This window comes from Salvelinus sp. IW2-2015, linkage group LG4p, assembly GCF_002910315.2.
Source record: "Salvelinus sp. IW2-2015 linkage group LG4p, ASM291031v2, whole genome shotgun sequence".
Classification (NCBI taxonomy): domain Eukaryota; kingdom Metazoa; phylum Chordata; class Actinopteri; order Salmoniformes; family Salmonidae; genus Salvelinus; species Salvelinus sp. IW2-2015.
Window position 1 is genome coordinate 7015314 of NC_036841.1, and position 15219 is coordinate 7030532.

Here is a 15219-nt window from a genome sequence, read left to right on the forward strand (position 1 = left end):
ACAAGATCCCGCCTCCTCCCTCTTCAAGCCAGACTGAAGTGGCACATAACACAACTCTCTCTCCCCTAAAATATCTAAGCCCCCAAGATAAAGTTTCCTCTGAAGCACTCAACCTCCCCCTGCACTAACCTCTCCCCTTCAGCCCCTACTATAATTACAATGTCTACCCGGCAACAATAGAGCAGCTTGCATTGGATAACAGTCTAATAGTAGGGGACATGTGCTCACTGAGTCCTAGTCCCAAATTATTTTTGAATTGATTAATTTCTGAAGTTAAGCGACCCAATTTCACAAGACAGTGGCTCTGCATGTGAGTGGGGCTGGTTTTGTTAGGTAGAGAATCTAGATGCCAGTCTGCAGCCTATTACAAGCAWAAGCATACCCAATCCAGAATGCATACACGGGATATCTACACATAGAACTAGCTACTCATAGAAGGTGCCCATGCATTCCCAACTGGTACATTCTACCACTTTCATCATGTGGCCAGTCTCTGCTTTTAAGTGTTAGGTACCATATTGAGAGTGAGGTCCATGCTTATAGTTCAGTAACATCTTCCCCACTTCTCCAGCTCCTTAGTGGACGCTGTGCATCTCCGAATKAAAAAGTCATATTGTAACCAGGTTATATTTTATTTGGTGTACATCACCACAAACCACTGCCTCTAATATGGAGACAGGGAAGGGTCAAACAAAGGGCMGGATCCACTCAATAACTCAGCAACCTCAGAAGTGACCCTTCTGCTGCATTCTGAGTGGCTGCTGTTGGGGGGAGACTGTAAGAAATGGTAGCTGACAGCGCATTGCCATTCTTATTGGACTACTAATCACTCATGTTATTAGTAGGATTTTTATTKAACCTTTAACTRGGCAAGTCAGTTAAGAACAAATTCTTATTTACAATGACGGCCAAACCCGGACGACGCAGGGCCAATTGTGCGCCGCCCTATTGGACTCCAAATCACGGCCAGTTGTGATACAGCCTGGATTCGAACACTGCACTGAGATGCAGTGCCTTAGACCGCTGCGCCACTCGGGAGCCCATTTGTCTAGTCAAACATCATGTTGATGTTATTAAGACCCTGATTGGTCTAAACAGTTATTATGTGGATGTAAGCAGGCCGGTGATTGGTCTATTCGGTCAGCATGTCGGCTCCCTCTCCCCCGGTGGCGTCCGTTAGGCTGAGGTCCTCCAGCATCTCCATCAGAGAGATCCGAGGGGCGCCCTCGTCATCCGTATCACTCTCCACTGGGATCTTAGACGCATCTGCAATATAAAACAACTTCATCATGAGGCTACAGCTAAAATGGATCAATAGAAAGCTATGGGTGACAATTGAGGAAAACATCCAGATTCTTGCAAGAAGAACTATAAAGAGAAGCAGAAAGCTGCGGTCCCACTCACCTCGGAAGATGTTGACGTTCTTTCTCAGGGCTTCGTCTTCCTCCAGGTCCTCTAGGAAGTCCTGGTATTGTCTGAAACAGGAAGAGAACAAATAAATCACTGCCAATGTTGTAGACAGACACCTTTCACAACTTACTAARTCATCACCTGGATATTGAGCATATCCATCCTTCACTTTCTCTCTCCTCATCCCTTCCTGCTTCTCCCTCTCTCATCAGCTCTTCCTCTCYTCCTTACCTCTCGTCTTCAGGCGCCATGCCCTCTCTATCTTTGTCCATCTCCTTCAGCTTCCAGTTCCTGCGCTTCACCCTCTTGCTGCGGTTGTAGCTCTTCTTGATTAGCACCTGCAAGTCACAACAAAAATGTCCAAATGGCTTCAATACATGCATTCATTTCATTTTGTTATGATGTATTCTGTCCTTTGCAGTCATGTGCTGACAGGTATGCAGTCGAGCTCTCATTTCAAAATGAAGTGAACAGTACGTGGTCAGGTGGCCAATTTTCCCATTAAAGGATTGACATTTCAACTCAATGCAGCAAACAAAAATCAAACCAATACCACAATGTCCACCAGGGGGCAATGTGATCTAATACAGACAGTACAATGCAGTACATGGTAAAAGAGGTCTCGTTTGAGCAGGGTTCTCCAACCTTTTCTAGCAGGAGCTACTTTTTTTTTTATATAAATTTTGCGAGCTATAATTTATTTTATTGCTTTCCAAAAGGCACATTGTTCTCTTCTCCTCTACCTCACCCCAGGGTCCTTGGTGTACAAGATGTGTTTTTTCTGTCTATATACCTGGTCAAATAATGGTTGATAAACAGTATTTGGCATGACAGGCCCCATAAAATTATATTTTGTATTTTCCAGAATTGTATTTTTCCTGGTTTTGGATATTTTTTATGTTTTCCACTCTCAATATTACAAATATTCATAGAGAAACAACGAAAATTGATGTTCTGAGTCCATGTCCATGTTTAAATCACATCAGAACAACATTTATGATGTCTGGAAAGAGTGTGTAATTCCCCTTTAACTGAGCATCTAGCGAGAGTGGAATGTGTCGGTCTAGCGATGTTTCTGCTGATAGGCCTACTGCTGAAGCACATGCCATGGCAGAGTTTGAAAAACAATGGCCACCCAATTCAAACAAATAATCATGATTTATAGTTCTGTCAGGTAAGCCTACATTGAGGTTAACATTTAATAGAGAACGTTTTTGGGGAAGTCTGTCCACCCTTCTGTATTAAAATGTGCACAATGTACATTATGTGGGGTTGAACCTCAAACACACAAACCAATTGAAGAAAAAAATACGTTATCATTAGTGTCGCTAATTGGCTACATACGGAGTGAGACAAAACAGACATGTACAGCATGTACAAAACAGACAGACAGGCGCAACATTGCTGGAAATTAATTGGCAGATTTTGTGTTACTTTTGGATTTTTAAGCAAATAGTGGCTAACCAGGGGTGGGAAAATGTCAATGTGACTGATTGAATTGTAGCTGGGAGCTTTATGTTTATGACAGTTTGTGATGGAAAACTGAATGTACTTTCAGAATTGATTGGCAGCTACTTATATGTGGGCTGCGAGCTACAATCTACCTGTTGGAGATCCCTGTTTTGAAGGATACATAAGTGTGTCCACACAGTAGTATGTACTGGTTCTTACCACGTCAGGAATATGACTCGGGTTCATCTTGTTCAGAAACTCGTCATTAACGTTGGAATTGGCAAAGTCAAAGCTAGAGGGTAACAAAAGTGAAAAAACATAATATTTTCTCTATCAAAAGAGTAAGGTATTGTTTTGATTCTCTTATACAGCAAGAAGTTAGATGAACATTTAAGAGTTTAGTAGCTATATAGCAGCCCATGACAGTCACCTACCCCTGAACCAGGTCTCCTATGTTGAGCAGGTGGCCCAGGTGGGTGCGACAGTGGTACTGCTGAGCCGTGTCCATCTCTGAGGTCTTCTGCACCCACACCTCAGCCAGGGTGTGCTGGAGACACACAAAATCAGAACACATACACAAGATTTACCCTAGCACCACCATTACTTCTATTCCTTTCCACTAAACGGATGGAGGGCGTTTAGTGTTTCAACACCCTTAGATGGGTGATGGGATCATTATCGTAGCGAGCCCATTCCCTGTTCCATTTCACACAAACACTTCCATGTATTGTGGAGGGTTTTTCTCTAATCGGATGTGCTGCTTCAGGGATAATGTAATGCTTCACTATTGATTTTTCTTCAGAGAAAAGAGAAATGTTCCCCATAATTCAATCTGCTTAAAAACACTGTCATTAAAGCCACAAACACACCAAAGCACCGCAGTCAAGCGGGAAGTTGCACGCATGAATACACACAGTGGTGTAAAGTACTTGAGTAAAAATACTTTAAAGTACTACTTAATCAAGTCGCTTTTTGGGGTATCTGTACTTTACCATTTATATTTTTGACAACATTTACGCCACTACATTCCTAAAGAAAATATTACACTTTTTACTCTATACATTTTCCCTGACACCCAAAAGTACTCGTTACATTTTGAATGCTTAGGACAGGAAAATGGTCCAATTCACACACTAATCAAGAGAACATCCCTGGTCATCCCTACTGCCTCTGATCTGGCAGACTAACTAAACACAAATGCATCTTTTGTAAATAATGTGTTGGAGTCTGCCCCTGGCTATCCGTAAATTTGGAAAACAAGAAAATATTGCTGTCTGCTTTGCTTAATATAAGGGATTTTAAGTGATTTATACTTTTACTTTTGATACTTAAGGATATTTAAAACCAAATACTTTTAGACTTTTACTCAAGTAGTATTTTACTGGCTGACTTTCACTTTTACTTGAGTACATTTCTATTAAGGTATCTATACTTTTATTCAAGTATGACAATTGGTAGGCCTCCTGAGTAGCGGAATGGTCTAAGGCTGTGCCACTAGAGAACCTGGTTCAAGTCCAGGCTCTGTCGCAGCCGGCCGCGACCGGGAGACCCATTGGGCAGCACACAATTGGCCCAGCGTCGTCTGGGTTAGGGGAGGGTTTGGCCGGCAGGGATGTTCCTGTCCCATCGCGCAGTAGTGACGGGACAGCCCAATTCCAAATCACCGCCCAWTTCCCTCAGAACTCCTACCTTATTGGACCTCATGCCTGCTCCCGCCCYCAGCTTCTGGTTCCTGATGATGTCAGTATCCATGACGATGAACTCCTCCAGTTGCCGTGGGCTAACGAGGCTGTTGAAGGGGTTGCGCCAGTATGTGCCCCCGTCCACCTCAGCGACTGTTGGGTYAGACAGGAGAAATAGAATTAGATGTTTATCTCTATGGACAGTCCAGAGTTTTAATTTTCACTGCTCAAAACACCAATAACTTCCTACACATGCTTGTGTGCACACGCAAGATAAATGGATTTATTTGAACTTCCCTCCCTCTTGCAGTCGAGTGATTTGGCTAGCATGGATCATTGTTCTGCCCAGAGGCTGGGGTTGAGACTGGAGCAAAAATAGCCTTTCTTTGAACACTAATTAAAAACATGTGCCCTGAGTGTGTGTGTCATGTGTGGAATGCCCTGATTAGACACAGAGGGAAGCTGTTGAGAGTGAAGGGAGGGTGATGAGCATGTGGTGAACAGAAACACTGTAAACGATATTGGGTTCAGTTCGGTACAAAAGACTTAAATCAAGTGGAATATAATCACATTCCATCAGTCTAATCAAAAACTGATGCTAAAAATTTGGAACAGATGGTAAACTGTTGATGCTTTATCACACAAGCACAAACTCATGCACACACACAYCCAATCGCCTTGAAACGTTKACTTGTCAACACATCAGCAATACATCAATCAATCAAAGAAGCAAAGCATATCTGTAAAATAAATGTTTCAGTAGTCATAAAATCATGTGTTGAAACAGCCTCTGTCCCCTGGCAGCTAGGGGCCGACAGTAAAGACAAGTAAAGGTGGTGCTGGTGTGAACTGTATCACTCTGCAGGGTGTTGTGGTCAATGACGTGGATGGTGTGTTACTGTACTCACTCTGCAGGGTGTTGGGTCGAATGAGGTGGATGGTGTGTACTGTACCTCACTCTGCAGGGTGTTGGGGTCATGAGGTGGATGGTGTTGGTGTGTACTGTACTCACTCTGCAGGGTGTTGGGGTATGAGGTGGATGGTGCTGGTGTGTACTGTACTCACTCTGCAGGTGTTGGGGTCGATGAGGTGGATGGTGCTGGTGTGTACTGTACTCACTCTGGCAGGGTGTTGGGTCATGAGGTGGATGGTGTGGTACTGTACTCACTCTGCAGGGTGTTGGGGTCATGAGGTGGATGGTGGTGTACTGTACTCACTCTGCAGGGTGTTGGGTCGATGAGGTGGATGGTGTTGGTGTGTACTGTACTTCACTCTGCAGGGTGTTGGGGTCAATGAGGTGGATGGTGCTTGGTGTGTACTGTACTCACTCGCAGGGTGTTGGGGTCGATGAAGGTGGATGGTGCTGGTGTGTACTGTACTCATCCTGCAGGGTGTTGGGGTCAATGAGGTGGATGGTGGTGTGTGTACTGTACTCACTCTGCAGGGTGTTGGGGTCAATGAGGTGAATGGTTGGTGTGTACTGTACTCACTCTGCAGGGTGTTGGGGTCAATGAGGTGGATGGTGCTGGTGTGTACTGTACTCACTCTGCAGGGTGTTGGGGTCAATGAGGTGGATGTGTTGTGTGTACTGTCTCACTTGCAGGGTGTTGGGGTCAATGAGGTGGATGGTGTTGGTGTGTACTGTACTCACTCTGCAGGGTGTTGGGGTCAATGAGGGTGGATGGTGTTGGTGTGTACTGTACTCACTCTGCAGGTGTTTGGGGTCAATGAGGTGGATGGTGCTGTGTGTACTGTACTCACTCTGCAGGGTGTTGGGGTCAATGAGGTGGATGGTGCTGGTGTGTACTGTACTCACTCTGCAGGGTGTTGGGGTCAATGAGGTGATGGTGTTGGTGTGTACTGTACTCACTCTGCAGGGTGTTGGGGTCATGATGTGGATGGTGTGTACTGTACTCACTCTGCAGGGTGTTGGGGTCAATGAGGTGGATGGTGTTGGTGTGTACTGTACTCACTCTGCAGGGTGTTGGGGTCAATGAGGTGGAGGTGCTGGTGTGTACTGTACTCACTCTGCAGGGTGTGGGGTCAATGAGGGTGATGGGCTGGTGTGTACTGTACTCACTCTGCAGGGTGTTGGGTCAATGAGGTGGATGGTGTTGGTGTTTACTATCTATCGCAGGGTGTTGGGGTCAATGAGGTGGATGGTGCTGGTGTGTACTGTACTCACTCTGCAGGGTGTTGGGGTCAATGAGGTGGATGGTGTTGGTGTGTACTGTACTCACTCTGCAGGGTGTTGGGGTCATAGGTGGATGGTGCTGGTGTGTACTGTACTCACTCTGCAGGTGTTGGGTCAATGAGGTGGATGGTGTTGGTGTGTACTGTACTCACTCGCAGGGTGTTGGGGTCGATAAGGGTGGATGGTCTGGTGTACTGTACTCACTCTGCAGGGTTGTGGGGTCAATGAGGTGGATGGTGTGGTTGTACTGTACTCACTCTGCAGGGTGTTGGGTCGATCATGCTGGTGACTCGGGCGCACACACACACCTGGCCCATGTTCCCCAGGCTCTGAGCCAGACGAGGTGACAGACACACCACGTTGTCCTGGGCAATGAGACAAAACATACCAGGGGTCAGACTGAGGTCAGGTCAGAGAGAACTTTGAAACCTCTTCCCAATGCCAACTTTCCCACCGGATTATTCCCCAGAGAAACACACAGTAAACTGTAGTACAGCAGAGATTAACATTCAACTCTGGATTAGGCTACACCTTCATGAACAATCTGAATAACAGAGGCTGTCATTGCCAGTTTGGTTATACAAGGGGTCGRCTATGTTCTCTCTGTTTCATCAGSGTGATTACAATTTGTCTCACAATGCAAAAGAAAATAAGATGCTGATTAGGAACGCATTTCATTGATCTTGAAAATGTTAAGTCATATCCGTTTACTGAATGAGTGCTGCAATGCTTCATTCAGTCATTGGATAGAAATGCATAAAAACACATGGGTAGAATTGGATATGAACAAAATTCACTCTTCACATCTATGGTCAGAAGCCAAGCATCGATACGTGTGTACTCAGTCTACATGTTAGAACCTATGAGTAGATGAATCTACATGAATCCAACAGAAGAGCATTGACAAGAAACATTCACTCAACAAAAACGTTTTGAGTAAGACTCCTGACTTAGACACACCCAGATTGATTCAAATTTAGTTTCCATTGGACGGTTCAAAAGCATCTTTTAAAACATCAGTTCTATCCAAGAGAAGCTGTGTCTGTTATGATAAGAACGGGGAATCTGTATAGGTCTGCCCTGGCCTGTTTGGACCTGAGCATTTGAGTATAGGTGCGCTCTGTTCACCTATTCAACTAATGTTCAGCCCCTTGAGATACATGTAGAGCATTTGACCTTCAATATTTTTGAGGAAGATGCTGTATACCTTGCAAACAGGAACAATCTCAATGGAGTAGGTGCTCTTGTAGTTGAATGTGTTTGAGTGGATGTCGTGGGAGATGAGGCGCTGGGAGGTCTTCGACCTAAACAAGACAGGGTGACAAAGAAACCATAAAGAACACTACAAGAATATATCTTGTCAGAGAGAAAATAAGCAACATTCTTAAGCATCTCCATGCAAAGTTAAAAATAAACATTTTGAAAAATTATATACCGTACCAGTCGAAAGTTTGGACACCTACTCATTCAAGGGTTTTTCTTAATTTTTACTATTTTCTACATGGTAGAATAATAGTGAAGACATCAAAACTATGAAATAACACACATGGAATCATGTTGTAATCAAAAAAGTGTTAAACAAATCAAAATATATTTTAGGTTCTTCAAAGTAGCCACCCTTTGCCTTGATTACAGCATTGCACTCTCACACTCCGTTCACCTACTCCGCATCTCACAAAGACACGGCGGTTGGGACCAAAAATATCAAATTTGGACTCCAGACCAAAGGACAKATTTCCACTGGTCTAATGTCCATTGCTCGTGTTTCTTGSCCGAAGCAAGTCTCTTCTTATTATTGGTGTCCTTTAGTAGTGGTTTCTTTGCAGCAATTCGACCATGAAGGCCTGATTCATGCAGTCTCCTCTGAACAGTTGATGTTGAGATGTGTCTGTTACTTGAACTCTGTGAAGCATTTATTTGATCTGCAATCTGAGGTGCAGTTAACTAATGAACTTGCCCTCTGCAGCAGAAGTAAGTCTGGGTCTTCCTTTACTGTGGCAGTCCACATGAGAGCCAGTTTTATCATAGCTCTTGATAGTTTTTGAAGAAACTTTCAAAGTTGTTGACATTTTCCGCATTGACTGACCTTCATGTCACAAATTAACAAGGCACACCTGTTAATTGAAATGCATTCCAGGTGACTACACCTCATGAAGCTGGTTGAGAGAATGCCAAGTGTGTGCAAAGCTGTTGTCAAGGATAAAGGGTGGCTACTTTGAAGAATCTTAAATATAAAATATATTTTATCACTTTTTTGGTTACTACATGTGTTATTTCATAGTTTTGATGTCTTCACTATTATTCTACAATATAGAAAATAGTAAAGACCCTGGAATGAGTAGGTGTGTCCAAACATAAGTCTATAGACATTGAATAATCGTAGCACTAGCCACACAGACTGCACTTAATGTGGTTAGTGCGGTCTAGCGCATCACTGTTCAATTCAACATTAACATGTCTCAACACCAAATGAACATTGCATGGGCATTATACAATAACCATGAAGGCGCCATCCAGAGTAGGATGATGTTATCCCTAGACACTGACCTCAAGTCAGATTTGCAGGTCAGGCAGTTCTGTCACTACAGGGCACCCTCTAAACGTAGTGGAGGGACTGGAGAACTGGTTCCTACCTGCAGGGGACTGTGCACTGGAGGAAATCCACCATCTTCTGAGCATGCTGCTTGGTGGCATAGTAGAAATCAATACCCTCTGAGAGAGGAGAAAGATTAAAAACCAATCAGTCTTCAATCGATAAATCAATCACAGGCACACACACCACACGTAACCTCTGTCATCACCATTCAAACACTTAACACGCCAGCATCAGTAATACAGCCCAGATGGGCACCGCGGGGGGAAATATGGCCACCACATGTTGGAACCTCAAGGCTTTTAACTACGGCTAGAGAGGGAGGTCATTTATATTGAACTGTCAAAGGGTAGCTTTTCCCTTACAATCTGGTCCAACCACACTGGGCGCTGTTTCTGAAATATCTCTCACTACACAGTGTGTGACTGAAAATAGGACCGAGTCCAAAAGCATTGTTGGCATGGTAAATGGAATGCTCAGTACTATGATCCTACCACAGTGATTATAAACACATGGCCATGTCGTTCTAAAGCACGGGATAGGAAAACTTTTAGAAAATCATCAATATCAATGGTCTGGTGTCTCTTCCTGGATGAAACCCCCACTTTAGAGCAGTATATTCTATCCCAAACCCACCATTGATCTCCTTGATGTTGAGTGCGTTCTGATGGAGTTTGTGYTTGAGAATCAGCTGCTCCAGGTAGTARAASGTYTTCTTGTGAGAAGTCTAAAAARGRMCMRSYCMAWWWTWRGKTWAMMAMMMMAMMWKKTWAAAAAYRATTGTTGTGGTGAGCAACATGAATAATATAAKTMTAATCATCAGTGGTACCTTCTGTCTGACTTGTACCACAGAGTTCCAGAAGTCCTTGGCCTCGACACGGTGGCAGTCGTCACACATCTGGCCCTGGATGACAAACTCCACCACAAACACCTGCTGCAGGATGGCTCCGTTCATCACCTGGACAGGACAGGCCAAACTACCATCAACCACTATTCTCTTATATGACTGACTCAGAACATAGTTTACGACTAATGCGACACACCAGGTAAACACTTTATTTATATATATTTTTTAAATACAGAACTGGGCTAGACAGCTGTGACCCACCAGTGGATCATTACCCACCCATAATTTGGGGAACACTGATGTGCAAGACTTTATTCATCAGAGTTTGGTGCTGCTGTTTCTGGTGACTAAAGGGCATCTAGATACAAGATCACTGGTCACACAAAACCTCCTACACTCCAGACTAAGGCCTGGGCCCTGAGGAGCTCAGATTCCTCTGAAAGGTCATGAAGTTAAGATGACAGCCACTGCCTAACCTTCACCCAATCACTGTGCTCTGAAACTACAAAGTCAGCCCTTTACCCCTTTACTGTCAACCTGGATTAAATTATGACAACAAGGAAGTCAGCGGTGGGACACGTCCACCTGATCAGGTTCCTAATCCACACTAATCCCTTATATTAAATATGTCACACTCGCATGCCTCTCATTTCTCCACTCGTCTCCTCTCTCTCACCTCTTTCTGTATGGTCACCTTCAACTTGATCCGCTTGGAGTGGGGTTCCGTCCACAGGAATCCAGCATCGATCAGACGCACCTGGATTAGGAGGTCACATGAGTTTCTGAGGTGAATGGCTACAGCCCTGTTGAAAATGTTGAACAAGTGTATGTTTGAATGTAAATAGAGCAGAGTAGGGAAGGGATACTCACTTTGGTCATGTTGCCCTTCAGTTTTTTAAGGCAGAGGGCGAGCAGTTCCCTGGACTCCAGAGCACACTGCACCCAGGAGGCTGGAGGCTGCAAGTACCTGCATAGAAAAGAAAGAGGAGCAATCAATGAACCTGAACTAATGTAGKAGCCTTGGTAAGATCCCACAGTTTACTGACTAATGAACCTTGGGCAGTAAGAGCACAAGACAGGGATTTAAACATCTTAGCTGTGGCACTACGTTTGACAGGCTTGTGATGTACCGTTCACACTGCTTGCAGAAGTGCAGATTGACTTGCTTGGGGATTCCCTCGGAGATGTCCACTGTGGTCCTGAGGCAGGACACACACATGTTGGCTGGGTTTGGGGGGATAGGGATGCCACAGGTGCAGCACAGGCTAAGGAGAGGAGAAAAACCATTCCTTGATTAGTACTGTGTACCAGCTGATACCTTTGAAAAAGTTATGAATCTACACATTCACACTGACGGTAAAGGACAATTATTTGTAGACTGTAGGAGGCTGATCATATATTCTACTTACATGTTCCCCTGGCTGCTTGTAGCAGGAGCTTGCATGTACTCCATTATAAATGGTGTGGGTGTTGTAGTGAGATCTAGATAAATGACAGATCAGATTGATGTTATGAATCAGATAAATCTTTACTTTTTAGATTATATACAAAAACGTAATGCTATTAGCATACAACACATCCACATGGGTAATGTGTATTGATTATGGTCAATACATGGTAGCCAGCTAACGTTATCTAGTGCACCAACTTCCCTGGTAATGTTTTTTTCCCCCCACACATGACACTTAGCCAGACTTAGCTACAATTCTATGATATCTTTCAGGTAGTTAACCATTTATCACAATGTCACAACTCATCTGACAAACACCTTTTTGCTGCCAGTTGTCGTTAGCTATGTATACAATTGGATTAACTTCACCAAACAGTTACCGTTAGATAGAAAAAGGCAGGTTTAAATGGCCGGTAACTTTACTTGCTAGCCAGCCTTAGCCTAGCTAACAGGGAACAGCTTTCCTTCTGACTAATTTGCGATGATCGTGACAGTTTTGTCTTAACACGGCGCCTCCTATGTAAAGAGATTTCGGGGGGGCTTCGTGCCATTTAATGAGACAACTGATAAACAACACGTACTTGCAGAATGTTTTTCCAAGCCACGTTGCGGACCTCCACGTTTCACCACCACAAACTGGAAAGGAGGAGCAGGGTGATGACGACACACCACTTTCTGGTGCGAAAAGGACCCAGTCCCCTCTCGTTTGCCTGAGTGCAGTAGCGTCAGAAACCATTCAAATTAAATACAGACAGAATAAACTACACTACCGGTATATGGACGTTATGATATGATTGACAAATGTTGTAATACTCCAATTCATTAATTTTGATATACATTGGACAAGGCAATACGTATTTAAAAAATACAAGGTAAAAAATGTACCCAAAGAAGATCGATTTATCGAACCAAAGGCATTATCATTATCTATACCTTCCTCCTCTATCTTTCTTCGTCGCCATTATTAAAAACAACAACAAACAAAAGTAGAATTTTACAAAGTACCTTATCCATAGAGTTTTTAAACCTTTGCCTTATCTGTTTTATAACCGAACTGGGGTCATGTCTACATGGGATACAGTTTTTGTCCAATTGACGTCAAAGTAGATTTTTTTGTGCATTTTAGTTTACTCTAACTCTTTTCCTGACCTTAACCCAATTGCCCTAAAACCTGTTTGTTCATTCCCATAACCTGCTTCGACCGAAAAGTCAATTTTCACCACAGCTCTATCCTTTAGTAGACAAACCCCTGTTCTGGTCCTCGGGGCTTGCCGTAATATATATAAACAGGTGGGCTCAGATTAAAACAATCCGCCGTGGGGGGTGCGTGCATCCGTCAATAAGTTACGTAGGTCAAAAATGTATTTACCCAAATTCTATAAATGGTCTATTCAGCCAGTATAAAGTTGCAAATTACATTTAGTTTGCCCCTCCAGAAATATGATGTATGTTATCCTAAACAAGGTTGCATGGTGCACACCTCACGTGCTCCAATTGGTGCGGTCCTGAAAACGAACACTTCCTCGGCTTCAAATTGAGTGCACTATTTACAACTCAATCGCAACCTCGCTGCCAAAGGTTGAGGGAGCATGCAGTTTGCTTTCAAGTTAGCGTTAAACGAGGTACTTCAAAGTGGGGTCTCTCCGACTGAGGTTTAATATAGCTACCATTCTCCTCCTTGCAACGGTTGTGATTCACTGCATCATATGGACAAGGGACAATCGCTGGTTCATGGGGCTTTATGCTAGAGTGAGCCAGCCAAGGCAGAGTCTTACACCCCGCAGTGTCTAACGTTACGGATTCTCCAATACATCAAGCCGCATTGCTACATGGAGCTATCAGTGTTGGGTTGACTTAATTCAGCTTTTTACACCAGATGTGTTGTAGACTACGTTTGCATTTGGTTTCGCTGATTATTTACTCTAGCATCGATAATAATGGACTGAAAGTTGCGGGTAAACAACAACAACCTGCAGTGATTTCTTGTTTGTATAAATGATAGAGGATACGATGACACTGTTGTCTCTTTTGGGTCGGATCATGCGTTATTTTCTGCTCAGACCAGAGACCTTGTTCCTTCTATGCATAAGCCTTGCTCTGTGGAGTTACTTCTTCCACACTGATGAGGTGAAAACCATCGTCAAGTCCAGCCGGGATGCTGTCAAAATGGTCAAGGGGAAAGTGGCGGAGATTATGCAGAATGACAAATTCGGGGGTCTCGACGTTCTGGACGCAGAGTTCTCCAAAACTTGGGAGTTCAAGAGCAACAATGTGGCGGTGTACTCCATCCAAGGCCGGAGAGATCACATGGAAGACCGCTTCGAGGTCCTCACTGACATCGTGAACAAGAGTCACCCTTCTATATTTGGGATTTTTGATGGCCATGGGGGAGAGGTAAGATAAATGGGCTGATATATTTCATTTGTTGAGAGGCTATACTTGTTTTGGTTTGGTCAACACTTGCACATGCACTTGCTATGCATCAAATCAACTTTAGCACTTTACTTTGTGAAGTTGTGCCAAACATAAGAGACCATCATTCATGGTCTTGCACGTTTAAAATACTTATAGACATAACAAGATTGTGTGGTATGCTGCAGATAAAGTCTAAACGGATTGTACAAGAGAGCTAATCATTTCCAACACCAGTGAGAGGTGCTTTCAGATATGGGTCATATTCTGGTCTGAATACAGTAAATCACTGGTGTCCTGTGCATGACCATAACTTGTCATCTGATGCCCATGCACCTGTCACCCTCTCCATGTTCTGGTCACAGACAAAGCCCTGGCAGCTGTAGGTCTTTGACTCCATGACAAGCATTCAGTGGCACAGATTGAGCAGCTTGTCTCACAGAAATACACTTCCTACTCTCATCAGCCAGATGTCCCTATAGCGGGGCAAAGCGTCCATCTGTGTGTGTGTGAGATAGGCAGTCATTCAATGTAATGATCATACTCCATGCAAAAGACAAAGTGGGATACTGGTCTTGTTACTCCTCGACCAGAAGTGAAAGAATGTGTGTTTTTTGTTTTTGTTTTGTTGGGGTGTGGGGTTTATCTCCATTGTTGGCAGGGTAACAACACTGATTGATCATGATGGCCAGGCCTGCCTGAACAGCGACCTTGTCTCTGTGGGCTGCAGCTGTGGCCACGCGGGCCTGACAGCCCAGTATTGACTGACGCCATGGAGCTACGTGAAGAAACTCACTGGCAAATTCTTTCTGACAAGGTGCCCCTCTCTCCTCCCTCTCACACTGCCTCTCTCCCAGACCCTGTCTATGGGCTGCCAGTGTTTTTCTAAGGAGCTCTACTGCTCAGGCATGCTCTAGTCTGTTTAATACAGAAGTTGACTATTCTGGCCTGACCCAGGCTGAAAGATAACATTCTAAAAAAAAAAGACAGTGATGGAGGTGGAGGATAACCATTATTTTCAGGGTAGATTAAATGGTGAGCTCTAGTGCAGCAGCTCACTGCTTCCCTTTGACCAGAACTGGCCATTTGTCTGGTTTTCCCTGCAGCATGTTTGGGCCTTCATTCCTCCTTCCCTATATTCCTTATAGAGGATGGTAAACCAGGCTATAAAAGCCATCC

The 15219-nt window shown here is 44.0% G+C and overlaps 1 protein-coding gene across 4 annotated transcripts; it reads right to left on the reverse strand.

Annotated features, from left to right (window-relative positions):
* Positions 1-613: 613 nt before the first annotated feature.
* On the reverse strand, positions 614-12853 carry LOC111959701 (60S ribosomal export protein NMD3). Of its 4 annotated transcripts, none has more exons than XM_070437599.1 (18): positions 12514-12853; positions 12210-12338; positions 11588-11660; positions 11309-11443; positions 11049-11145; positions 10855-10935; positions 10161-10289; positions 9968-10058; positions 9372-9450; positions 7946-8042; positions 7029-7103; positions 5982-6024; positions 4552-4697; positions 3297-3409; positions 3082-3154; positions 1642-1748; positions 1405-1475; positions 614-1266 (listed from the first exon to the last, which is right to left on the reverse strand). In XM_070437599.1, exons 3-18 carry the CDS (start codon positions 11629-11631, stop codon positions 1133-1135), a joined length of 1515 nt encoding a protein of 504 aa, XP_070293700.1. In that variant the 5' UTR covers positions 11632-11660; positions 12210-12338; positions 12514-12853; the 3' UTR covers positions 614-1132. The 4 variants fall into 4 exon arrangements, with proteins under 4 accessions (XP_070293700.1, XP_070293699.1, XP_070293697.1 ...); XM_070437598.1 differs by lacking the exon at positions 5982-6024 and adding an exon at positions 5817-5849 and having other exon boundaries at positions 7019-7103; XM_070437596.1 differs by lacking the exon at positions 5982-6024 and adding an exon at positions 6306-6338 and having other exon boundaries at positions 7019-7103; positions 12634-12852.
* Between the last annotated feature and the right edge of the window lie 2366 nt (positions 12854-15219).